The 26,261-nt window shown below is 46.5% G+C and overlaps 1 protein-coding gene across 5 annotated transcripts; it reads left to right on the top strand.

Moving 5' to 3' along the window:
- Window positions 1-26,258, top strand: nubp1 (nucleotide binding protein 1 (MinD homolog, E. coli)). 5 transcript variants are annotated; one of them, XR_014122714.1, is made up of 11 exons: window positions 1-59; window positions 453-557; window positions 886-1,019; window positions 13,980-14,048; window positions 15,501-15,533; window positions 16,199-16,289; window positions 17,581-17,735; window positions 19,320-19,430; window positions 19,695-19,838; window positions 20,149-20,232; window positions 26,047-26,102. XR_014122714.1 is itself a non-coding variant. In XM_027002789.3 (11 exons), the coding sequence occupies exons 1-11, from the start codon at window positions 29-31 to the stop codon at window positions 26,097-26,099; spliced, it is 969 nt and encodes a 322-aa protein (XP_026858590.2). In that variant the 5' UTR covers window positions 1-28; the 3' UTR covers window positions 26,100-26,258. The 5 variants fall into 5 exon arrangements, 4 of the variants coding, with proteins under 4 accessions (XP_026858590.2, XP_081567015.1, XP_081567016.1 ...); XM_027002789.3 differs by having other exon boundaries at window positions 19,736-19,838; window positions 26,047-26,258; XM_081710889.1 differs by lacking the exon at window positions 26,047-26,102 and adding an exon at window positions 23,509-24,251 and having other exon boundaries at window positions 19,736-19,838.
- Window positions 26,259-26,261: the final 3 nt, after the last annotated feature.

Below are 26,261 nucleotides of genomic sequence, written 5' to 3'. Positions count from 1 at the left end.
GCACGCTACCGGAAGTATGATTTGAAGGATGGCGGAGGTTCCAAACGATGCTCCTGAACGTGAGTTCAGTTCTATACCAAAGACATATTGTCATTTTCTAATTTTAAATTTAGTTACAGCTGTTATGTATCCGCCAAATATTGACTGAACGAATGCATCCCTTATCAAATTGGTAATGCTAATAATCTAGGTTTAGCTGTCAGTAACTTGGTAACAGAGTAGATATTTAGGATAGTTAAGATGACCTACATTTGTGGTAATTAGGTTAGCTAAGTTACATTATTGTTTGTTAGCGAGCATTATGTGTCGTTGTGTTTTCTCCTAGTTCAGTTTCAGATACATTTAGCGAATAGTTATTGTCGAACGAATACGTTCAAGCCTAGCCAGCCAGCCAGCTAGCTTCCCTGTACTTCGCTATTCAGGCTTCATGACGCCGTTTGTTGCACGCTTAGACTGTCCGGGCAGCACCAGTGAGAAAGCGGGGACGTCGGCGGCGTGTGAGGGCTGTCCAAACCAATCAGTATGCGCATCTGGCGCTCCCAAAGCTCCAGACCCCGGTATCTGCACAGCTCTTCATCATTATTCTCCTCCTGTCAAGCTCTTGACTGGCATTCATGTGCACACGAACATTTAAGAAATATTTAGTGAACATAGTATTGTCTGGTAAAGCATTTTTATCAGCAACACTAAACAATTTAATGACAGAAAAAAAAGCAAAGTAATACTACTGATGGGCAGTTGAATATTAACGTTGTTGCCAGCAGTTTGTTTCTTAAAACAAAAAGAAAAACGTTTTGCCACATAGAGTTGGTCACTGAGTTTGTTAATGCAAACGTCAATGGCACGGTAAATGATCCAAAACGTGTACCTCTCTCATCTTCATAGCCATAGAAGGAATCCGACTGAAGATGGCCAGCGTGAAGCATAAGATTCTAGTGTTATCAGGCAAGGGGGGCGTTGGGAAGAGCACATTCAGCGCAAACTTGGCTCATGCACTGGCCAGTGATGGCACCAAAGAGGTAGGGCCACCTATGGGACTGATTGAGGAATTCCGCTTTATTCCACTTTATTCCACTTTGGCTCGTTTTATAACGTGTTTTAGAATTAATCTGTGACACGTTTAAACAAATTTGTCTGTGTTTATTCTAATCAAAAATACATGCTTTGCCCAGCATGCAATAATTTATCTAAAACTGCTTTGAAAATAAACTGTGGCATAGAATATATATAATATACATACATACCCTTTTTCTTGTCAATTAAAAAAAAACAAAACATCTTGTGGATAATACAGATCATAATTCAAGGATAAGAATAATAGTTTCATTACAAGAAGAGTATCTGTAATGGGGGTCTGGAACAGGTTTAGAGGTGTTATATTTGGGTCCACAGCACTGCACAGTCTACTGGAATTGATGAGGTGAATCAGAGTTGGAAGAGCAGGGAGCTCACTAAACTGGGCTATGTTGTTTCCTCAGGCTTGGGAGGAAGGCAGCTCATTGAGAAAAGATGAATGGTTAGAAAGTCAAATATTCAGTTAACTATATACCCACATCTACCTCTGTTTATTTACATTTGACTCTGTTTTTTTGGAATTGTAGCAGCAGATTGATTTGTGCAGTACTGAGCAAAAATAAACAACCCTCACCCTCCCAAAAATGTATTTTAAGTCTAATGAGTGTCACGACAATTTCCTGAAATTTTGTAATTTTGCTTAATTGATGCCATTCAAATGACCACCCCAACCCCATTCCTGAAGTATGTCCTCTTGGAAACACTATTGTATGATTCCACAGAAGAATGTGTTGGTAGCTTGTGCAACCTCTATTGTTTTGGTGCAGTGTCTCAAAAAGCAGTCAACTACAATAAATGTTTGAGGGATTTTTCTCTAGTTGTTTTTGTTTTTTTTTTTGCTATATATGACACCGTTTTCCTGAGCAGTAATAAAAGTGCGACTGTTTGGTCTGTGCACTGTTAATTCTGACCTTGGTGCATGATGAGGTGCTACACAGTGCACTGTACCTGGTGATGCAAACAACAGCAGACCAGGCACCAGTGTGTGGCAGTGCACGACCTGTCCTGTTCCACCCGTGACAGGTTGTGCTATTATCAGGTCAGGGGTTAATGTTGTCCTATACTAGATTTAAGGCGTGCAGCTGTTTTAGATTCATAAGCTATTATCTGAACACATGTTTAACAAAGCAGCAGACCACTCCGTGTGAGATTTTGCTTGTGATACATTGTACCCTTTGCAAATGGGTATGCAAGCAGGGTAGTTTGCTGTCCAGTCAGTAGCGAGCTATTTTCAGTGAGTCACCATGCTCCTGATTCAGAGTTTCTGTTCTCTAAAGTATGTAATGGAAAGTGATTAAGGTTTATGAGAAATGTGCTGTAGGGCAGGGTGTAAGGAATAAAATGGGGATGGGGCTTGGCTGAGGTGAACACACAATGTCAACAGAGTAAGCCAACCTGTGTGCTCTAAGATACAATGCAATATAGCAATGTGGCTTGACGCCAGCTCTGTAATGCAGATCTCTGCGTTCAGCAATCTTGCCAGATGATTTGCTAAAGTGTTGGAGGAACATAGATTATGCCTTGATTACACACCTTGCTGTGAATACCTGACTTAGTCATTTGCAACAAGGACAAGCATGGTGTGAAGGATGGACTTCTATAAGTTTTTATTTCTTTCTTAATCATTTTTCCTTCATCCAGTTAAATGTAGACAGGTGTTGGATCCTGTTGTACTAGACTCAGTCATCACGTGATTGTTCTGCTCCTCATGTAAGAGGAGTTCTTTTGTCTACTGTGAGGAGAGTGAGAGTTGGGAGTCCTCCATGCTGTGTTCACTCGGGGTACTCCGCTGCTCTCCTCTTACACCTTGGAGCTAGCAAGCTGGTGAGCCAAGGAATGTTTTCTTGAGCTAGACCCGAAACGCTATGGCTGTAATAGACCTGTCAGCAGTCGTCCCGCCGGCTCTGTCTACCTGTTGGCAGCTTTGGGACCAGAGTAATCTTTAATTTTAAATCCCTCGAACAATTTAAATTCGTGTGGCAGATGGAGTTCCACATTTTATAAAGTTCTATCTTAAGTGATTCACTTCCAGTTCAGTACTGTGTATTAAATGACCTCACTTAAAGCTGGTGGGTTATGCCTGTTTTTTCTTTCTTTTTTTCTACCTCCTTGCTGTCTTTCTTGGAGAGGTTAATGTGCCTTTGCTTTCTGTAGCACGTGCGCTCTCCGCTTTGGTCTCCCTCCAGTCTGAAGGACTTTCTTGGACTCTAGGACAGTTGCTGTGTGTGCTGTGTGCGTACTGTGAGAAAGGCGGGTGTGCCCGACAGCTGTTTCCAGGCCCGTGTGTGTGCGCGAGACCCACGAGCGTGGCCTTCACCATGGACGTGCCTCTGAAGCTCTGTGTTTGCGCTGCAGGACCGCTGTGACCCTGTTGATTTATGGCAGGTCTGTGTATAGGGGAAAAAAAAAAAACATAGTAGAACACATCCTGTTATGCGGCTCGCATTTTGATTATCCTTCCTGTTCATAAAAGCCAGAAAACAGTGAGGGAATGTTGCACGTACCCAGCGATTATGTGTTTTGTGCTATCCACCCCAGACACACTTGCACACCACAGTTTATTCACTCACACAATCGAATGCTTTGGAGGGGCACAGGCGTGCATGACACTGAACCTTCACAAATCCCTTCGGCTGTGCTGGTTCTTATGCTCTGAGATGTTGTTTAAACAGTCCAAGCGGCATGGAGTTGGGGCCTACCCAAACATCAACACTGGCACCAGAGTGCAGTGTGAAGGGCATGCCCCCCTCTCCTGGAGTGCAGTGCGTAGAGCACACACCCCCTCTCCTGGAGTGCAGTGCGTAGGGCACGCCCCCCTCTCCTGGAGTTCGGTGTGTAGGGAAAACTCCCCTCTCCTGGATGTGGACTCCAGCTGCCCAGAGCCCCACACATACTGTTACCAATAAATTGCCTCTTTAAAGTAGAGTAACAAGCCATGAAAGTCTGCATTTGCCTGGCCTAGTTAAAGTTTAAAAAAAGACAGGCAGCGTCTAATGGCCCCAGACAGGTTCCGATATTTATTAGCTGTAGTACAACAGGAAGGCATAGCCATGACAATTACCAATTCTATCACAATTTTGTTTACTAGTCAACCTGTCCTAGACCAATAAAATATGCTCCACTAGGGGGCAGGTGTGACCTGGGGCAGAAGTTTCTGTACACTGTCCAGATGTAGCAAAGTGAAGTCATTCTGTTTGAAAAAAGATGGTGCTAGTGGTGGAATAAGTCAGATGGCATCTCTTGATGGTTCTGTGCTTCACTCTGATACACACAAGCATCAGGCAGATGGGATTGAGCCCTTAACCTCTTGGTTCGCAGTCAGGTGACTCTGTGCCACCTAAAACAGGGGCTCTGACTGTGTGTTTCTGAGTCACTTGACATTTGGGATATAGTTCAGAAATCTGTCTTCCCTTTTATAGCTTCTCTGCAGGAGTTTGTGTTGTGTTCTCTCTGAGGTTTTATAGGTTAAAGAAACAATATTATCCCTTCCCCCTCACGCTGCCAGGGATACCATACACAGTGAAACTGCTGGTCAGAGACAGAAAAAACTGTAAAACCTGCAGTTTTGGGAGAGTTTTATCAAATGTGCCGTTCTGTGGTGGCATCAGTAGCTCTCGGCCACCTTTTTGGGGTATAGTTCACAAATCTCCCCCTTGCAGCATGAAATGTCACCCCCCGCCCCCAAGCCACGTGGTATGAAGGAGCAGGGCCTAAATCCAGTGTGTCTCCTCCTGAACGAATCTCAGCATTCAAGGCTTCTCTGTGCCTCCCACCCTAACCCGCTGTAGAGGTGGTGGCTACTAAGTGGGTCCCAGACAGCTTGATGTCATCACTGCCAATTGAGGAGAGGGAGGGGGGAGAGGAGAGGGAGAGAAGAGAAGAGAAAGGAGAGGGAGGGGAGAAGGGAAAGGGAGGAGGGAGGGGAGGGGAGAGAGGAGGGAGAGGATAGGGAGGGGAGAGAGAAGAAAGAGGGAGGGGAGAGGAGGAGGAGAGAGGAGAAGAGGGAGGGGAGAGGAGAGGGATGGGAGAGGAGAAGAGGGAGAGGAGGAGGAGAGAGGAGAGAAGAGGGAGGGGAGAGGGAGAGAAGAGAAAGATGGAGGGGAGAAGGGAGAGGGATGGAGGAGAGGAGGGGGGAGGAGGGAGAGGAGAAGGAGTGGGGGAGGGGAGAGAGGAGGGAGGGGAGGGGAGAAGAGAAAGGAGAGGGAGGGGAGGAGCGAGGGGAGAGAGAAGAAAGGAGAGAAGAGAGGGATGAGAGAGGAGGGGAGAGATGGATGGGAGAGGAGGGGAGAGAGGGAGAGAAGAGAAAGGAGAGGGAGGGGAGAAGGGAGAGGGATGGAGGAGAGGAGAAGGAGTGGAGAGAAGAAAGAGGAGGGGGAGGGTGGAGAGAAGAAAGAGGAGGGGGAGGGAGGGAGGGGAGGGAGGGGGGAGAGGAAGAGAAGAGAAAGGAGAGGGAGGGGAGAGGGGAGGGAGGGAGAGGAGGAGTGGAGAGAAGAAAGAGGAGGGGGAGGGGTGGAGAGAAGAAAGAGGAGGGGGAGAGAGGGAGGGGGGGAGAGGAGGGGAGAGGAAGAGAAAGGAGAGGGAGAGGAGGGGGGAGAGAGGAAGAGAGGAGGTAGGAGAGGGAGGGGGAGAGAGGAGAGGGAGGAGGAGAGAAGGGAGGGGAGGGGAGGAAGAGAAAGGAGAGGGAGGGTGGGAGAGGGAGAGAGGAGAGGGGAGGGGAGGGAATGGAGAGGGGGGAGGGGGGAGAGAGAGAAGAGAAAGGAGAGGGAGGGGAGGGAGAGGAGGGGGAGAGAGGAAGAGAAGAGGTAGGAGAGGGAGAGGAGAGGGAGGAGGAGGCGGAGAGGGAGAGAAGAGAAAGGAGAGGGAGGGGAGAGGGAGAGAAGAGAAGGGGAGAGGAGGGAGGGAGGGAGGGAATGGAGAGGGGAGAGGAGGGGGAGAGAGAGAGAGAGAAGAGAGGGAGGGGAGGGAGGAGGGGGGAGAGGAAGGAAGAGGTAGGAGAGGGAGAGGGAGAGGGAGGAGGAGAGAAGAAAGGGTTGGAGAGGGGAGAGGAGGCGGAGAGGGAGAGAAGAGAAAGGAGAGGGAGGGGAGAGGGAGAGAAGAGAAGGGGGAGAGGAGGGAGGGAGGGAGAGAAGAAAAGAGGAAAGGGAGGGGAGAGAGAAGGGAGAGGAGAGGGGAGGGGACAGACTAGGGAGAGAAGAGAAGGGGGAGGGGACAGAGGAGGGAGGGGAGGGGAGAGAGGAAGAGAAAGGAGAGGGAGAGGAGGGGGGAGAGAGGAAGAGAGGAGGTAGGAGAGGGAGGGGAGAGAGGAGAGGGAGGAGGAGAGACGGGAGGGGAGGGGAGGAAGAGAAAGGAGAGGGAGGGGAGGAGAGGGAGAGAAGAGAGGAGAGGGAGGGGAGGGAATGGAGAGGGGAGAGGAGGGGGGAGAGAGAGAGAAGAGAAAGGAGAGGGAGGGAGGGAGAGGAGGGGGAGAGAGGAAGAGAAGAGGTAGGAGAGGGAGGGGAGAGGAGAGGGAGGAGGAGAGAAGAAAGGGTGGAGAGGGGAGAGGAGGCGGAGAGGGAGAGAAGAGAAGGAGAGGGAGGGGGAGAGGGAGAGAAGAGAAGGGGGAGAGGAGGGAGGGAGGGAGAGAAGAAAAGAGGAAGGGGAGAGGAGGGGGGAGAGAGAGAGAAGAGAAAGGAGAGGGAGGGGAGGGAGAGGAGGGGAGAGAGGAAGAGAAGAGGTAGGAGAGGGAGGGGAGAGGAGGGGGAGAGAGGAAGAGAAGAGGTAGGAGAGGGAGGGGAGAGGAGGAGGGAGGAGGAGAGAAGAAAGGGTGGAATGGGGAGAGGAGGCGGAGAGGGAGAGAAGAGAAAGGAGAGGGAGGGGAGAGGGAGAGAAGAGAAGGGGGAGAGGAGGGAGGGAGGGAGAGAAGAAAAGAGGAAGGGGAGAGGAGGGGGGAGAGAGAGAGAAGAGAAAGGAGAGGGAGGGGAGGGAGAGGAGGGGGAGAGAGGAAGAGAAGAGGTAGGAGAGGGAGGGGAGAGGAGAGGGAGGAGGAGAGAAGAAGGGTGGAGAGGGGAGAGGAGGCGGAGAGGGAGAGAAGAGAAAGGAGAGGGAGGGGAGAGGGAGAGAGAGAAGGGGAGAGGAGGGAGGGAGGAGAGAGAAAAGAGGAAAGGGAGGGAGAGAGAAGGGAGAGGAGGAGAGGGAGGGAGAGAAGAGAAGAGGGAGGAGGAGAAAGAAAGGGGGGAGAGGGAGGGAGGGAGGGAGAGAAGAAAAGAGGAAGGGGAGAGGAGGGGGGAGAGAGAGAGAAGAGAAAGGAGAGGGAGGGAGGGAGAGGAGGGGAGAGAGGAAGAGAAGAGGTAGGAGAGGGAGGGGAGAGGAGAGGGAGGAGGAGAGAAGAAAGGGTTGGAGAGGGGAGAGGAGGCGGAGAGGGAGAGAAGAGAAAGGAGAGGGAGGGGAGAGAGAGAGAAGAGAAAGGAGAGGGAGGGGAGAGAGAGGAGGGGAGAGAGGAAGAGAATAGGTAGGAGAGGGAGGGGAGAGGAGAGGGAGGAGGAGAGAAGAAAGGGTGGAGAGGGGAGAGGAGGCGGAGAGGGAGAGAAGAGAAAGGAGAGGGAGGGGAGAGGGAGAGAAGAGAAGGGGGAGAGGAGGGAGGAGGGAGAGAAGAAAAGAGGAAGGGGAGAGGAGGGGGAGAGAGAGAGAAGAGAAAGGAGAGGGAGGGGAGGGAGAGAGGAAGAGAAGAGGTAGGAGAGGGAGGGGAGAGGAGAGGGAGGAGGGGAGGGAGAGGAGGTGAGAGAGGAAGAGAATAGGTAGGAGAGGGAGGGGAGAGGAGAGGGAGGAGGAGAGAAGAAAGGGTGGAGAGGGGAGAGGAGGCGGAGAGGGAGAGAAGAGAAAGGAGAGGGAGAGGGAGAGGGAGAGAAGAGAAGGGGGAGAGGAGGGAGGGAGGGAGAGAAGAAAAGAGGAAGGGGAGAGGAGGGGGGAGAGAGAGAAGAGAAAGGAGAGGCGAGGGGAGGGAGAGAGGAAGAGAAGAGGTAGGAGAGGGAGGGGAGAGGAGAGGGAGGAGGAGAGAAGAAAGGGTGGAGAGGGGAGAGGAGGCGGAGAGGGAGAGAAGAGAAAGGAGAGGGAGGGGAGAGAGAGAGAAGAGAAAGGAGAGGGAGGGAGGAGAGGAGGGGAGGAGAGGAAGAGAATAGGTAGGAGAGGGAGGGGAGAGGAGAGGGAGGAGGAGAGAAGAAAGGGTGGAGAGGGGAGAGGAGGCGGAGAGGGAGAGAAGAGAAAGGAGAGGGAGGGGAGAGGGAGAGAAGAGAAGGGGAGAGGGAGGGAGGGAGGGAGAGAAGAGAAAGGGGGAGAGGAGGGAGGGAGGGAGGGAGAGAAGAAAAGAGGAAGGGGAGAGGAGGGGGGAGAGAGAGAAGAGAAAGGAGAGGGAGGGGAGGGAGAGGAGGGGGAGAGAGGAAGAGAAGAGGTAGGAGAGGGAGGGGAGAGGAGAGGGAGGAGGAGAGAAGAAAGGGTGGGAGGGAGAGAGGAGGCGGAGAGGGAGAGAAGAGAAAGGAGAGGGAGGGGAGAGGGAGAGAAGAGGAAGGGGGAGAGGAGGGTGGGAGGGAGAGAAGAGAAAGGAGAGGGAGGGGAGGGAGAGGAGGGGGAGAGAGGAAGAGAAGAGGTAGGAGAGGGAGGGAGAGGAGAGGGAGGAGGAGAGAAGAAAGGGTGGAGAGGGGAGAGGAGGCGGAGAGGAGAGAAGAGAAAGGAGAGGAGGGGAGAGAGAGAGAAGAGAAAGGAGAGGGAGGGGAGGGAGAGGAGGGGGAGAGAGGAAGAGAATAGGTAGGAGAGGGAGGGGAGAGGAGAGGGAGGAGGAGAGAAGAAAGGGTGGAGAGGGGAGAGGAGGCGGAGAGGAGAGAAGAGAAAGGAGAGGGAGGGGAGAGGGAGAGAAGAGAAGGGGGAGAGGAGGGAGGGAGGGAGAGAAGAAAAGAGGAAGGGAGAGGAGGGGGGAGAGAGAGAGAAGAGAAAGGAGAGGGAGGGGAGGGGAGAGGAGGGGAGAGAGGAAGAGAAGAGGTAGGAGAGGGAGGGAGAGGAGAGGGAGGAGGAGAGAAGAAAGGGTGGAGAGGGGAGAGGAGGCGGAGAGGAGAGAAGAGAAAGGAGAGGGAGGGGAGAGAAGGGGGAGAGGAGGGCAGGGGAGAGGAAAAGGAGGGGTGCGAGAAGGAGAGGAGGGAGGGGATGTTGGTGCGTAGAGAAGGGAGGAGGGAGTAAGGGAGGGAGGGAGGGGGAGAAGAAAGAGAAGGAGGGGGGAGGAGGGGGAGAGAGAAGAGAAAGGAGAGGGAGGGGAGGGAGAGGAGGGGGGAGAGAGGAAGAGAAAGAGGTAGGAGAGGGAGGGGAGAGGAGAGGGAGGGAGGAGAGAAGAAAGGGTGGAGAGGGGAGAGGAGGTGGAGAGGGAGAGAAGAGAAAGGAGAGGGAGGGGAGAGGGAGAGAAGAGAAGGGGGAGAGGAGGGAGGGAGGGAGAGAAGGAAAAGAGGAAAGGGAGGGGAGAGAGAAGGGAGAGGAGAGGGAGGGGACAGAGGAGGAGGGAGAGAAGGGGAAGGAGAGAGAAGAAAGGGGGGAGAGGAGGCGGAGAGGGAGAGAAGAGAAAGGAGAGAGAGGGAGGAGGAGAGAAGAAAGGGTGGAGAGGGGAGAGGAGGCGGAGAGGGAGAAAGAGAAAGGAGAGGGAGGGGAGAGGGAGAGAAGAGAAGGGAGAGAAGAGAAAGGAGAGGGAGGGGAGAGGGAGAGAGAGAAAGGGGGAGAGGAGGGAGGGGGGGAGGAGGGGACAGAGGAGGGAGAGAAGAGAAGAGGGAGGAGGAGAGAAGAAAGGGGGAGAGGAGGCGGAGAGGGAGAGAAGAGAAAGGAGGAGAGGAGGGAGGGGAGGGAGAGGAGGGGGAGAGAGGAAGAGAAGAGGTAGGAGAGGGAGGGGAGAGGAGAGGGAGGAGAGAAGAAAGGGTGGAGAGGGGAGAGGAGGCGGAGAGGGAGAGAAGAAAAGAGGAAAGGGAGGGGAGAGAGAAGGGAGAGGAGAGGGAGGGGACAGAGGAGGGAGAGAAGAGAAGAGGGAGGAGGAGAGAAGAAAGGGGGGAGAGGAGGCGGAGAGGGAGAGAAGAGAAAGGAGGAGAGGAGGGAGGGGAGGGAGAGGAGGGAGAGAAGAAGAGAAGAGGTAGGAGAGGGAGGGGAGAGGGAGGGAGGAGGAGAGAAGAAAGGGTGGAGAGGGGAGAGGAGGCGGAGGGGAGAGAAGAGAAGGAGGGGAGGGGAGAGGGAGAGAAGAGAAGGGGGAGAGGAGGGAGGGAGGGGAGAGAAGAAAAGAGGAAAGGGAGGGGAGAGAGAAGGGAGAGGAGAGGGAGGGGACAGAGGAGGGAGGGGACAGAGGAGGGAGAGAAGGAAGAGGGAGGAGGAGAGAGAAAGGGGGGAGAGAGGCGGAGAGGGAGAGAAGAGAAAGGAAGGAGAGGAGGGAGGGAGGAGGAGGAGAGGAAGAAAGGGAAGAGGGGAGAGAGGGAGGAGAGGGAGAAGGAGGGAGAGGGAGAGAAGAGAAGGGAGAGGAGGGAGGGAGAGAAGAAAAGAGGAAAGGGAGGGGAGAGAGAAGGGAGAGGAGAGGGAGGGGACAGACTAGGGAGAGAAGAGAAGGGGGAGGGGGACAGAGGAGGGAGAGAAGAGAAGAGGGAGAGGAGAGAAGAAAGGGTGGAGTGGGGAGAGGAGGCGGGAGGGGAGAGGAGGGAGAGAAGAAAAGAGGAAAGGGAGGGAAGAGGAGAGGGAGGGAGAGAAGGGGGAGAGGGGGAGAGGAGGAGAGAAGAGAAAGGAGAGGGAGGGGAGAGGGAGAGAAGAGAAGGGGGAGAGGAGAGGAGGGAGGGAGAGAAGAAAAGAGGAAAGGGAGGGAGGGACAGACTAGGGAGAGAAGGGGAGGGGACAGAGGAGGGAGAGGGAGAGAAGAGAAGGGGGAGAGGAGAGGAGGGAGGGAGAGAAGGAAAAGAGGAAGGGAGGGGAGAGAGAAGGGGAGGAGGAGAGGGAGGGGACAGACTAGGGAGAGAGAAGGGAAGGGGGAGGGGACAGAGGAGGGAGAAGAGAAGAGGGAGGAGGAGAGAAGAAAGGGTGGAGAGGAGAGGAGAGAAGAGAAGGGGGAGAGGAGAGGAGGGAGGGAGAGAAGAAAAGAGGAGAGGGAGGGGACAGACTAGGGAGAGAAGAGAAGGGGAGGGGACAGAGGAGGGAGAGAAGAGAAGAGGGAGGAGGAGAGAAGAAAGGGTGGAGGGAGAGGGGAGAGGAGGCGGAGAGGGGAGAGAGAAGGGGAGGAGGAGGGAGGGAGAGAAGAAGGGAGAGGAGAGGGAGGGGACAGACTAGGGAGAGAAGAGAAGGGGGAGGGGACAGAGGAGGGAGAGAAGAGAAGAGGGAGGAGGAGAGAAGAAAGGGTGGAGAGGGGAGAGGAGGCGGAGAGGGGAGAGGAGGCGGAGAGGGAGAGAAGAGAAGGGAGAGGGAGGGGAGAGGGAGAGAAGAGAAGGGGGAGAGGAGAGGAGGGAGGGAGAGAAGAAAAGAGGAAAGGGAGGGGAGAGAGAAGGGAGAGGAGAGGGAGGGGACAGAGGAGGGAGAGAAGAGAAGGGGGAGGGGACAGAGGAGGGAGAGAAGAGAAGGGGGAGGGGAGAGAGGAGGGAGAGAAGAGAAGAGGGAGGGGAGAGAGGAGAAAGGAGAGGGAGGGGAGAGAGGAGAGGAGAGGGAGAAGAGAGATTTAAGATCACCACATAATTTCCTTGGGGTTGTTGATGTGGCTCTGGCCCCTCCACCTCTGCTGTTAGTATTTTGGCCCAGTCTGCTGTTCAGAAATTTCCTTCAGGGAAACTGCTCCCATTTGGCATGAATCTTCATATCTTTGCACCTGCTGTGAAAGTGAAAGAAGTATAATCTCATCGTTACAAGTCAACTGCAAAGGCTGAACACCTCTCACCAGCTTTCCACCCATTTTAATCAACTGTCTTAATATTTTTTAATGCTTGTAAATGCCAAAATGCACCATACTTTGTATTTGGAGTGTGCTATATAACTTAATCTACCTTTCTGAAAATTCACACCATCGTTGACGCCAACCACAGCTACAGTGAGGTGAACAAAATCCAGCTCAGCACCACGTCTGTCTTTATCACTCTCTGTCCCTCTCTGACTGCTTATACACACACACACACACACACACACACCTAGTAAGAGACTTCCTCTGGCTCAAGGTCGCTCGAACATCTGCTCCACAGTAATCCAAAATCCAGACTACTGGAGTTTCATAGAGATGTATCTATCATGTAGGTTTGGGGTCGGGTGAGGGGGTGGGGGGGGGTTATCCTCCCTGACTTGTACTTAGAGTGTCAGCTGTTTCACACCGATCTTTTTTCGTTGTTTTTTCGTTTCCTCTGCTGATGACATTCTGTGCTGTGACCTCAAGGGTTTGGCTCCATGCTGCACATGAGCACGCTCTGGCCTTGATTGGCTTGGCACACCACACGTGAAGGCTTGCTGGCCTCGATGGGCTTGGCGCCACATGTGTACTCTCACTGGCCTCGATCGGCGCAGTGCCACACGTGAACGCTCGCTGGCCTCGATCGGCGCAGTGCCACACGTGAACGCTCGCTGGCCTCGATCGGCGCAGTGCCACACGTGAACGCTCGCTGGCCTCGATCGGCGCAGTGCCACACGTGAACACTCGCTCGGCTTCCCCTCTAAACTGGCCTACATCAAGGTGGTGTAGCTCTGCGAAAGGAGAAGTGCGTCAAAATGCTGGACCACATCTTTTTTGGCAGCCATTTGGAGAAAAACAAAACCAATCCAGAGATAGTTGATTTAATTGTTCCTGCAACCCCTCCTGAACTTGCCCCATAGCTGATGCAGTAGTTCTCACCCACAAGGTTCAAGACCTCCTAAATAGCCATAGCAATTTGATGTAATATTTCTCTTTATCACCTACTGAGCAGCACTGCAGTTGAAGTTAAGCCCCACCACTCCTTGGCTTGTGAAAGCGATAGTATCTCACACTGCTGGATGAAGCTACACGCTGCTTGAGCCATTCCTTGATGTTACTCTACTTGGTGGTGTTTTTTTTTGTTTGTTTGTTTGTTTTTTTCCTTTTTCTGCTCCATGTCAGCCTGCATATTATTGTATGCCCCCCCCCCCACTTGTATGCCCCCTCCCCACTCGTGGTTGAAAAATCTGGTAGCGTTGGAGACTGCTGGTGGTAAAGATAAGAGAGTGGCGCATGTTATCTCGGCCACACACTTGCACATGCGCATGCTTGCCCCAACTCCCACAGCTTGCACCTGTGCGTTTCCCAGCATGCCTTGAGTCGGGCCGTTTCTAAGATCCCTGGGGGCTGAAACCCATACGGCTTCCTCTGAGACGCAAAGGGCTCTGCCTAGTGTGTCAATCATTCCCTCAAGCGTGTTTCTCTGTAACCGTTTCCCGTTCAGTCACAGAATTATTACGCCCTGCTAAGCTGCGAGTGCTGTAGAATTAGAATGGACTTCCCTCATTCTGTTTCTGTCTGCCTCTGAGTGGTATTTTTAGACCCCTGTCCTCAGCAAAAGGCTGAGAGAGCATTGCATCGGCCGCTTTTGTTCAGATGAGCAGGCAAATGCTGGATTAACAAGATTCTGCTTGGTTCTAAAAGAATTCTAAGAGTTTGGGAGGGTGAGGCAGCCATGGCTGGGTGACGCGTTGTGCTGCTCGGCAGACCTTCAAGAGCAGCAATAAATTACTGCTGTCTGATGTAAGAAATTAAGTTATAAATGGTTCACTGTTTGTGCAGTTAATATTTCTTTGACATAATGCCGGTGTTGCGCTACCAAACACTGCCATCATGTGGCATTGCACTGTAGAAAAAAATCAGCCTGATGAAACAGGTGTATTGTTATCATTTAAAACAGTGTCTTTATTTACATTTGGCTGACAGTTTTCATTGTTGATTCCAGGTGGCCGTGCTGGATGTAGACATCTGTGGACCATCCATACCTAAAATAATGGGGCTTGAGGGGGAACAGGTATGACACCACTCTGATGGCGCACACACACACACACACACACACACACACACTGCTGCATTAAAGACCACCACATCCGGGCCAAGGGTTGAGAGGACAAAGATCAAGAGCAGGACTAGGAGTTGTCCTGTCCAATGTAGATCCAAGAATAAAGCAGTGTGGGTCCAGTTCAAGAGCTTGGCCCAGATTGTTCCATAAGCACACTACATAAGTGATGTACAGACAACATTGTTATGAAGTGCTTGTGATCACAGACCCAAAGGAAAAACTCCCGCAATGAACTATATCGTTATGCTGCATTATGTCATGGTGCATCCTGATTGGATAATTTCCATAGAAACATCATATCTGGTCTTTTGTTCATGAAAGCAGTTCTGAAGGATATTATGTGATAAATTCTGATATAGCCTGCTTATAAGTCATAAACACTTAGCTTGATAGACAGGTCTTAGCAGATCCAGGCATCTCCTCTGAGATCTTTGATTGTATGGAGAGGAATATCTTTCTTAGTACTTTCTTTTTTGGCATGGGAAATTCCATGCAGCGGTTAAGCAATTACGCAGTTAGCGTGAGGAATAGATAACTCTGATTATAGACCATCACTGGTTAATGCAGTTGCCATGACTCGTGTTTATCAATCTGTGAAATGGCAACGATGTTTTTAGACTGAGCCTGAACACGTGTGCATGAAGTGAATGTTTTCAGTTCCTCTCAAGCTTTTTTCCATACTGTCAGAAAACTGCCCTTACCACTTCTGCCCATTTTTTTTTTGGGGGGGGGGGGGGGGTAGCTTTTCTGAATTTTAGAGGGACAGAGTTTTTACATAAGTGGAAGAACCTATGCCCAAGTTTAAAGCATTGTTTATTCATTGTTAGCTGATAACACACTGAGGTATGTCTTATAAACAGCTGTAATTTTTACACGTGCTACACATTTGTGAAATATGTCGGAGCACACCTGATATCATATGTAACAGTTGTAGCAGAAAGTTTGAAGTGCCCTTAAACAGCTTTATAAGCAGGATGAGAGAGAGGGTTTTTTTTCTGTTGGGCTTAAGGTCCAGCATTGCTTCCATTATGATACAGTATTTAAAGCCTTAACTTTTTAAAAAATGTATAAACAGCCAATTTTCTATTGGTGGAACACGAGGTGTAGCACATTTCTGGAGTCTTATTTTGTCTGAGGCCATGGTTTAGTGGTCTTTAGCGGCTTGTTTAGTGAGTTTTCATTTGCAGTCTCTGTTCCTCTTTTCTGCTATAGCTTGTCCTTGTTTGACATGTCCTGATACACATTTCCTCCCTACACAAAGAGTTCTTTCGACAACTGACATAAATCTGTACCTTTAGTAGCCCGAAATGCAGTACTGTCTTTGGGATTTCATTGCTTATCTGTAGTGGGTGAGCTGCGCATTTACATGAACATCCTCCCACTGGCCTTGATCTCTCTGCGCAGGTCCATCAGAGCGGCTCAGGCTGGTCCCCTGTGGTGAGCATCTTCCTCTTTCCCTCTGGGCACGTCAGGTTCACACAAAACGGACAGCTTCACTGAAAAATATTGTATTTTTCGTCAATATTGAATTTCTTGGGCCAATATAATAACCGGTAATTAGTACCTTGGCTGACACTGATATTAATGGATCAATAATTTTACGGGGTTATATCAGGTGAATCAGACAACACAATATGCACATATATTGCATTTGGCACAAAGAGGAACATAATCAGTTTCATTAGCTACATTTAAATTTCTAACCTTTCTCAAATGTTAAGTGCCATTTTATGTCTAGAACTGGAGCACGCATAAGGAAGCCTATGGGTGGAGAGCCCCTCAACATTAAATCTTATGTGAAATTTATTCCAAATACTGGTTGAACTTGACAAAAGAAAACTAACTTATTTCTTATTACTGTAATAACATACAAATAAGACCTAAATGAAACAGAAGGCATAATGTGTAGGTGAAAGTTATTAGTTGTATTAGTTGTTAGTTGTAATTATTGGTTAAAATTCCAATATCAAACCGATAACAAAAGAAAAACTGTCCTTCTAGGCAAGACTCTAAATATACTGTGCACCTATAGATCAAATCATGGTCAGAATCCTTTCTTGTGCATGTCTGTGTCATTCGGAGATGCCTGTTATTCTCTTCAGTATGTGGAGGACAACCTGGCAGTCATGTCCGTTGGCTTCCTGCTTGGGAGCCCTGATGATGCTGTCATCTGGAGGGGTCCGAAGAAGAACGGTCTGTACTGCTGCACTGCTTCAGTCTACTTTGGCACATTTGCTAGCTGATGAATTACTCAGAGCTAATACATTAACAATTCACCCTTTCAGACACCTTTTCCCAGGACAGGTTACATTTTTGCTTCGTCAGAGTCACTTAACTTAATTACAGAAGGACACATTTACATTATTCGGCAATCCATGATATACAGTTAAACAGTCCACAGTTCCTGTTGCATGCTGTACTGGTTTCACTTCCTCCAGGCCTACATTAAAACAGCAGTATCTTTAATCTGCCTGCATTGTGTGTGCCTTCAATGAGCTCTGGGTGAAGAGCAGCCAGACCTAGAGTGACACACTTCCTGTTTCCCCTCAGCTGCATATGCAGTGGTGGGACACTGAGGTGCGGCGGACCCCATCGCTTGTGCCTCTCCCCTCCTGACGTCCTCACTGTGTACCGCACGTTGTGTTGTAGCGCAGACATGCGTAGAAGTGACGGCACAAACGGCACTGTAGCAGTGCAGCGATGGCAAACTGAACAGGATTAAATAGTCTGATGGCCTTGCCGTCATGGTCATTTACATGGATATTGGCTTTTGCGTTAAAGCTACACTGTGATGACTGGATACAACTTTGGTCCATATGAGCATTCAGTTTGGAAGAGCTAAACTCATCTAACGTTTTGGGACCCTTTATTAAACGAAGTTCACTTCATTACACAAAACTAGAGTGTCAGGAAAAGCTTTCCTACTGAAGCAGGCAACCCATCTTCAGCATTTTCCTTCAGCTTTAGCACAAACAAAATGGCATGAATCACTTGTCCTGATGGATGGCCCTTAACTGACCAAAGCTGTTCACCCAGTCGTTTGAAGGACTTGTATTGCCTGCTGCCTCCAAGTGCATGTTTGATAAGCATACGAAGCACAGGTTTGCTCAAAAGAAAGGGAGTGTGTTATGAAGAGTTTGTCATTGGTTTACAGGAAGTGGTTATAAATGTAGAGAAAGTTCAATTGTGTAGAAGTATAATGTTTTTACTAGAACTTTTTTGGCAATTTAATTTGACTGGCCTATAATAGAAATCTGTTTTATGTTCCAGAAACACAATGTTTCAGTAATGCTGGGAACTTAGAAGCTCAGTGATTCCGTCCAGGATTAAAAACACTTCAGCTCTTTCAAAACTGTCATGGCCGAAGTTTTAATATGGCCTAAGTACGGCTGATAGCGTGTGGTGTGCTTGTGGTGGGTTGAGTGTAGGCTGATGGTGTGATGTGTGCTTGTGTTGGGACTGGTTTTGTGTGTGTTGAATGTAGGCATGATCAAGCAGTTCTTGAGGGACGTGGACTGGGGCGAACTGGACTATCTGATAGTGGACACGCCTCCGGGTACATCTGACGAGCACCTGTCAGTGGTGCAGTACCTCAGTGGAGCTGGCATTGACGGAGCAGTCATCATAACCACGCCTCAGGTAAAACCACACATACCCACTCACACACAAAGAGCGACAGATATACTCACTCCCCCACAAAGAGAAACCACAGACTGCAAACTGGGCTTCCTGTGTCTGCCTTGATTATCTATCTTTTAAATGAACTGATGGATTGGGTGTCTTAAATTTCACAGATCCTGAAAACTGTCACTCAGCACCTGGTCTACAGGTGCCACATAAACCCACATGCTCGGAGACTAATGGTCAGGTTTGGTGGAGTAGGTGAATAATAGTAATAACCATAGTCACGTGGCTCAGGAAGGAGGAGGGGGTGGTGTGAAACGTTTAGTGTGTCAAGAGCATGCAGAGATGGCCGCGCTGGTGTGAGGTTGGGTTTTCCTATTACTGTCTCTGTAGCGCTCTCATTTGCTTGAGCCCCACGCAAACCGCTTTATATGGTCCACCTTATAATGGGCTGCCTGTCGCACACGGTTTCCTGCTCACCTCTGTGTCAGGGGACACAGCCCTGCGTCACAGTGCTGCTAGCCCACAAGCCCCGAGGGAATCGCAAGGGACTTCCCAGGATCCCCATGCCCACGATTAAGGACTACTGACAATTCTGTTTAGTTTTTCTTGTAATAAGACTGTGCTGAAGTGATCTTTATGTTCACCGGCAGGCTGCTTATTAACTGCATGTCCAGTAAGGATCAAATCATTATACTGACAAATGATGTCTGCCAAACTGCACAATGTTTCAGCATTAAGTCATGTTTCAGCATTAAGTTGTTTGCACTCATTAAGGGACTGCCCTTTGAATTTGGAATTTAGGAATGATATTAACATCTTTAAAAATCCATGGATAAAGCAATAAGAATATTAACCGTTTTCTTATTCTTGGTCTCTGTAATTCTTAGTAAGGCCATACTTAAAGGCCATACTTGCAGTGGCATACAGCTGTTGGCACCTTCAGCAAGGTTATAATAGTGTAGAAGAGTTTTTCTAATAAGAAAATGTGATAATTTCTTATTAATTTCTTAATCAAGTATCACAGTGTGAAAGAGGTGAGCATTAATGATGCCTCTGATTTCTCATCTTTGATTTCTACTACTGAGGGCTTTTAGATGCTAGGTTTCAAACAGCAAGTTCGGTAATGTACACTTCAGAGCAATAGGTTACATAGCTACTGTCTTCTTTCTGTGACGTCCAGCGTGACTGGTGTACAGGACGATCCGTGCAGGCAGTATAACAAAATGATGTCACTGTCACAAGTTCTTTATGTGAATATCTTGTACCGTCAGGTTCATGGATGATTTTGGGGATTTAATGCTCTTCAGTCTAGAAAACTGTATCATGACGTGGGGATGAGCAAATTTCTGTTTTCAAATGAAAAACTATTCTGAAAGTCTTGCCATTCCTTTTTCCACAAAATCCTATGGCTCGGTGACTGAAAGAGTTCCGCAATGTCGTTATGTTGAATCTGCATTTTGTAAAAATAAATATTAATTAATGATAAAAATCACTTCCTCATGAGTTTTCCAAATGGAACTGGCTACAGGACGAGAGGTTTCTAAGACTGAACCGTGGCCTTAGCTGAACTGTTTCTGACACTTTTTCTTGAATCAGGAAGTGTCCCTGCAGGATGTGAGAAAAGAGATCAGATTCTGTCAGAAGGTAAAGTTGCCTATCATCGGGGTGGTGGAGAACATGAGTGGCTTTGTGTGTCCAAAGTGCAAGGCAAGCTTCCATACACACACTCCTTGGGTTCACCGATCCCTCTAATGCACACACTATGTTTATACTATGTTTATAGTATTTTTACCACCGTGGTGTGGCTTTTAAGATCTGCTTTAGACATAGCATTGATGGCCATAGTAATAAAAAACAATAAAACATACTGGTAATTAATTGTAATTTAGGATTTTTTGTGCTATACTTTACCTGTAAGGCACACCCTAAAGATGCCTTTTAATTATTATTGTAAAAAAAAATGAATTACAGGAGTTTCTAATCACACGCCGCCTCCGTCTCCTGCTTGTCAGAACACATCCCAGATCTTCCCACCGACCACGGGAGGGGCGCAGAGGATGTGTGAAGATCTGTCACTTCCACTGCTGGGCCAGGTGCCCCTGGACCCACGAATAGGTACACCTGGCCACACATCTCACTCATATCATAGTCGCTTGTAAACAAATCGGTGAGGCCAAAGAGCAGGTATGATATCACCTCAGGCAGACAAGTGGTACTTTTGCAGTTTTTGGCATGCCAACACTTCCTTGTAGGCAACCTTGGTATGCCTTAGCAGAGACCAGATCCAGAGGGGAAAAAAAAGAAAACACTACCATGAAACCAAAACGTCATACTTGGAATGTGGGAGGAAAGGAGACAGCAGTTTCTAGTTCTCTGTTTTCTTGACTGGTTCCTCATTTTGTATCACATATGTGTATTTTTAAAGGAAGAAACTGTGACCAGGGAAAGTCTTTCCTGAATGAAGTGCCAGAGTCGCCCGCATCCATGACCTATCGCACCATAATACAGAGTAAGACCAGCACACATTTGCTCACGCACTTCCTCATTCTCAGACTTGTTCTTTGGCCTGGTCATGCCAGTGTGGATTAAGCGAGACACAGCTGAAGAGTATGCATTCTGTCTGATCACGGCGCATGCACTAGCCATGTTGTTGATTGGATGAATGTTTTGTAACAGCCAAAAATCCAGACGTTTTAATTTGCCTATTTTCTAAAACATAAAATGGATTTTGGTACAACCTTTTTTTTAAAAAAAAAAATTAAAAAATAAATAAAATTTCAGGACCACACCATAAAAAACTACAAACATTACACATGTCTGACAAATGTTTGTCAAGCTTTTTTCCTTGATCTTAGAACACACTGAATATTTGTTAGATACTATAGATGTGCTCATAAACTATTCTCAGACACTGGAAGTTGATTTTGCTTCTTGCCCCTGAAATTAGCATATTACTAAAAAAGAAGCTACAGACTCAAATTTAGCCAGGGTGAAAAATACCATGCATGCACTGTTTCCTGGGCTACTGTAAGCACAGAAGTATTGTATAATCATCACTCCTGAGGTGTTACTCCTTTGTATACAAACAACGCTTTCAGGCCTACATCTAAGGCATTAAACATTCTGATAAAGACTGAGGATCACGACCTTATCCAATCTTGAAATGTGTGCCAGGGTATTTCCCTCTCGTTCAGGGGTAATGGTCTTTATTACGCTACCCTCTCCTTTAGGAAGCATGTCCCTACAATTCACACTTTCTGTATTGTACCTCATGCATCCATCCTTTTCTTATACGACTCTTCATAGTTGTTCTCGTATAACCAGATAAGCATGTATTATCACTTGTGTCTTGAAAGTTCTCTGGACAGAATCCAAATAGTTATTTGAAATGACAGTAGTTACAGTAGACCACCTTCCTCTGCACATATGTTTTAAACAGTTTGTTCCAGCATTTGACAGATTTTAGATTTTACATACTAGGTGTAATTTGAGAAACCACGTGTGTAGCACCTGGAATGAAAATTGCAACTACATATGGGGTGATATGTGTGGGGAAATGAAATTTGATTTCTGTCAATTCAACCTGAAAGAAACATTTTAATTAAAGGTGAAAATGCAATCTGGCTAAGTGTTAACCAGATAACCTTGTTAATGCAAGGTGCAAAGGAGACTTGTTTTCAGCAGAGAGTCCTGTTTATGAGAAGGCATAAAACACAGGGCAAACAAATTATAAACTGGCCACCCAGGTCTTTCCACCTGGGTGGCATTACTCAATGCATAGCTCATAATCAGATGGCTTGGAGGACAATCTGAACCATGCTATATTTGATTTGATTTAGCCCAACTGATCAGTGCAAAGTGCATACAGTGTTCCCAATATTAATAATAAAGAATAACAGCACTAAATCTCATATATAAACAGGAAAGAAGTTAGCAATACATGTATTTATGTACATGTACATGTATTACATGTATACATATTAGCAGAGACCTGCTGAGCCAGCTAACCTGAAGATTTGACTGCCGTTTTGCTGTTTTTATGGTACGTCTGCTCTTCCTGTACATTGCGAGTGATGAAGTGCAGGTCTACTTTAGATACAATAGCTCAGGCCTGTGGCATTTTGCTCTGTCACAGCTTAGACAGCCATGATCCCATAATAGCATGGTAAGCTTTGATGATCCCAGCAGTGCTTCCAGGGCTAATGTGAATACATGTTTGGGTATTCTGCAGATTAATACATTTGAATGATTTCATAGAATAATTTGGTATACTACGTTTCTGAAGGGGAGGGGAGGGATGGGAGGCTTTGACCCACTCCTCGTTGAAAGTTAGTGCATGTGTCTTGCTAAGTGAGATAGAACTGACACGCCAGAATATAACAGATGGAGCAAATTGGAAGTCTATTCTCTGGTTGCTATATCATTAACTTGGAGGACAAGTTTCACAGGTTTCTCATTAGCATGTGAGTGGCCTAAATAAAGATGGTGTTTCTCGATGCTTGGCATTTCACGAAACTGCAAGGTACATTAAAAACACATTAAAATAATAGTCATAATGTAATAATGTAGAGTCTCCACTTCATAATGAAATCAGTGTCACTGAAAGAGAGTGGGTGGGTCTTTCAAAGATGTCTTTCATTTTCTGTGCATCTCATAATGTCATGACACTTTACCTTGCTTTTGTGCTTGCAAGCCAGTGGGCACCCATGTGACCAGCATGAATATGTAACCAGGAAGCGTAAAAAAAAAAAAAACATGGAAAAGTCTATCTGTAAAAAAAAAACTAATAAGTAACAAGATTCAACTGTGCCTTTGCATCTGGTAAACATAACGACAACTTCTTCTTTCAGCAGAGCAGACCCCAAACCATGTTTTTCTATGTGGGTATGACACAGTACAGTTAATTCTTTGTGCTTCCACAAGATGCATCTGTTCTGAGAAGGGCTGTACAGAGTTTCTGAAATGACTATCAGTGCTGGGGGTTCTGGAAAGTCACCTTGGTCCTCAGAGAGGGGGAAAAAATACTTTTCTTTCCTGCATTAGTTACACAACATTGTAGGTACTTACCTATCGCATGTCCTGGCAAACCACAGGACCAACAGCAACAAATGTCAAAAGTGAACTTACAAAAATAGATTTGTCAGCTTTTGCTGTTAAAGTTTTTTTTTTTTTTAATCTTTAGATTTTTATTAGACATTTTAGACTTTAGACATTTTTTAAAGCAATGTTGGACCCTGGTCTGGTAGAATAACTTAACATCTTTCACCTGAATAAAATCATTTTTAAGATACTGTGGAATAGATCCACGTTGTATTTGGAAATGCAATCATACCACAAGCAACAGGTACATTTAAAATAAGGATGAACCAAAGCTCTTGCCAAAGTAACTATTGTTTTCCTATCTAAAAACATATATTCTGACGAAAAAACAAGCGCTTTGATTAACCCTAGACAAAACGTTACCTGTCCGATCCCTCCAACATCATGCAAATGTATAACAGGCTTTCCCCAAATAAGTGACAACCTTTTCTTGGTTATCCACCTAACAGCTTTTAGAAGTTCTACACTCAGTGTCCATCCTATAATGCTCTTGTCTTTATAGGAAAATAATAGTGCAGAATCATTTTCATTTAAAATGTTCACATTACCTTGCAGATTTTAAATCAGTGATCTATAAAATGGAAAAACTGGCCTTCCCAAAATGTCTTTTTGGAACCCTACATCTAATAGAGCTAGTCAAAGACAGAGTACTTCCTACACCTACCTGTTTTTTCTGTCATTTCAGATATGAAGCAGTCCGTTCAACAGCAGTATCATTCACATTCGCCTAGTCAACAAAAGATTGTCAGTAGTATCAGAAGCCTTCTGCAACTTCAGAATTACCAAAGCCCTCAAATTCCTTTTATCTTGCACCTAATAAAATTAGCTACATGAAGTAGACATGTATCGGAACAACGTTTTTGTTGGAAAACTAAAATGCCTGTTAAATTATGTAATGTTTTAACAAGCATTTTAGTTAAAAAAGTAATATTTTAAAATAATGTAATATTTTTGTGTTGTTTTGTTCAGCGTCTCCATGAAAACACAATGTGTAGTTTGTTCACAGAACAGTCCAGTATTTTTCAGTCAATGTCAGTCAACTTTATTATAATTTCTTCTCACAATGTGTTGAGTAAGTAATATAATCTAGTTTCTCTTCCATAATTAACATGAAACAGCAACAGAGAACAGTGTGGCAGTAAATACAACAATATATACACAACACTATTATTAAACTATGCAGTCTCTCTGCAGTAATTTAAGAAACTGTCTGAGGCAGAGCGGTTTCCGTACCAGATAGTAATTCTACAGGACAGGATGCTCTCAGTGACGCTTCTGTAGAAGCAGTTCAGGATGGTTATGCACATTCCTTATTTAATTTCCTTAGGAACTAGAGGTGATGTTGAGCTTTCTTCAGTATGGATGTGTTCAAGGACCATGAGACGCTGTTTATGTTGTGCTCCTCCCAGAACTTGTAGCCGGGCACTGCCTCCAGTGTAATACCGTTGATGTCCAGTTGGGGATGAAGTCCACACGTCACCTCTATACTTGTATTCAGTGAGAAATTTTTGTCCTTGCATCAGGACTCCATCTGTCTCGCCTTCTCTCTGTCTCGTTGCTGGTGATGATCCCCATGACCGTAGCAAGCTTAATGATGTGATTGCTGTGAAGTTTGTTTGCTGATGCAGTCATGGGTGTGCACAGTACTCATCACACAGCTCTGGTGTTCAGGATGATTAAGCAGGGCCACCACTCCAATTATACAGACAGCACAAAATTCCCTTGTGTTTTGAATGACACAGTTTGCAACAGATGGCAGAATGGTCTAGTTGGAGATTATGTTCATATGTTTTGGTCATGCTCAGTTGTGAAGACTTTGTGATTGTTATTGTATGTCACACAAACCTCATCTGATTCATCTGTCAGCATTTTGTTGTCTCCAAGGTTACTTTTGCTTGTTCATGATTCAAATTGATTCTGTACAACAAAGAAAGGCTATGTTCTGCAGTCATTATCTGCATCCAAGAAATCATTCTTGAAATGGTCTGCAGGTAATCTTTCCTTATGAAAGTTTAGGGCACTTGTTGAGAAAGAGATTAACATCTGCCCGTACGCTACCAATACGTATTTCTGATATTTTTAAAAGTACTGGGAAATATGGCAAAATAATTGTCCTTGGTAATTGACCATGTGCTACATATGTAATATATAGATATTAGGTTGAAAATTCTGGCATACTGATTTAAACGCATGTGACATTTTGTAATTCTACTGGTCTGGCAAGCCCTTGGAACAGTCATTCCAACAGTCCATGTGAAGATTACTTTTAAAATGCGTAAAGCTTTATGTTTAGACTGTAACCATAAAGCACACAGTAACTGCTTAGAAAAACTGATATTAGCACTAATCCAACAGAGTGCATTAGAATTCTCTAATGTTGTCCAAGGCTTAAACAACAATGCATTTACAGAGTAAGTGCAGATTTCCTATGCAGGCAGATCTGTAATAATTTTATATGCAGAATTTCTTGCTTCCCCTTTCACCCTCCCAGACTAGTTCACTACTTTAGATAACATCTCTTTGTATGGTCTGTGTTCATAATGTTGGAGGAAGAACATAATAAAAATTCAGCAGTACATTGCATTTTAAGAAATTGTGATGCAAGACATGTTGCACAGATAATTAAAACCATTGGTTAAATGGAATCAATAAAATTTGAAACAATTGATTTAAATATAACAGTTCTCAAATAGAGATCTAAATAAACTAGTAAATATTTGTCTAGATGTTTAGATAAAGGACTCTAGATACTGTCAACAGTGGCTGACATACTCTTTGAATGTTCTATATCTCCAGAACAAGCAAAAAATATAGCTCAAATTAGAATAATAACAAAAATATACATATTTTGATGGTCACCGATACCAATTAGTATTTTATAATCACATATTGCACCTAAATGACATTTTTGAGCACTACATTTTGAATCATCACACCCACTTTTGATATGTAGACATCAATGGAAAAAAAGAAGTTGTAATGTTTAATATAGCATGGGAATTGCTGTCATACCATTGTTTTCTAGCGAAAACAGAAGTAGAACATTAAGGAAGTATGTAGTCTATAATTCATCAACTCTTCCTTTGAACATCTGCTGTGTACACACACTATTACAAATTCAGAACCAACCCACATAAAATGTTTTTCCCCCTTGTAATGGCACTAAAAGATTTTCCTGTGTGTCCTCTCTGAAACCCACCCAAACCCTTTTTTCTTTTCACAGGTATAAAAAATTATTGTTCTTCCAATTTTGCAGCAGATGCAAATGCAGACTAGATCTGTACAACCATCGAGTGGAACGGAAAGACCATTAGATGAAAAGTCTCATCTTGTATAATAATAGATATTCAATTGCAGTACATCACAACCTTTCCTTCAGAGTTGTATTTTTCTTCTGTATGCCTAGAATAAACCTTCTTTATTACTATTCTCATACTC

Source organism: Electrophorus electricus, chromosome 3 (genome assembly GCF_041902795.1).
Source record: "Electrophorus electricus isolate QZ-2024a chromosome 3, ASM4190279v1, whole genome shotgun sequence".
Classification (NCBI taxonomy): Eukaryota; Metazoa; Chordata; class Actinopteri; order Gymnotiformes; family Gymnotidae; genus Electrophorus; species Electrophorus electricus.
Note: the sequence above shows the minus strand (reverse complement) of the source record. Positions and strands in the feature narration are given on the sequence as shown.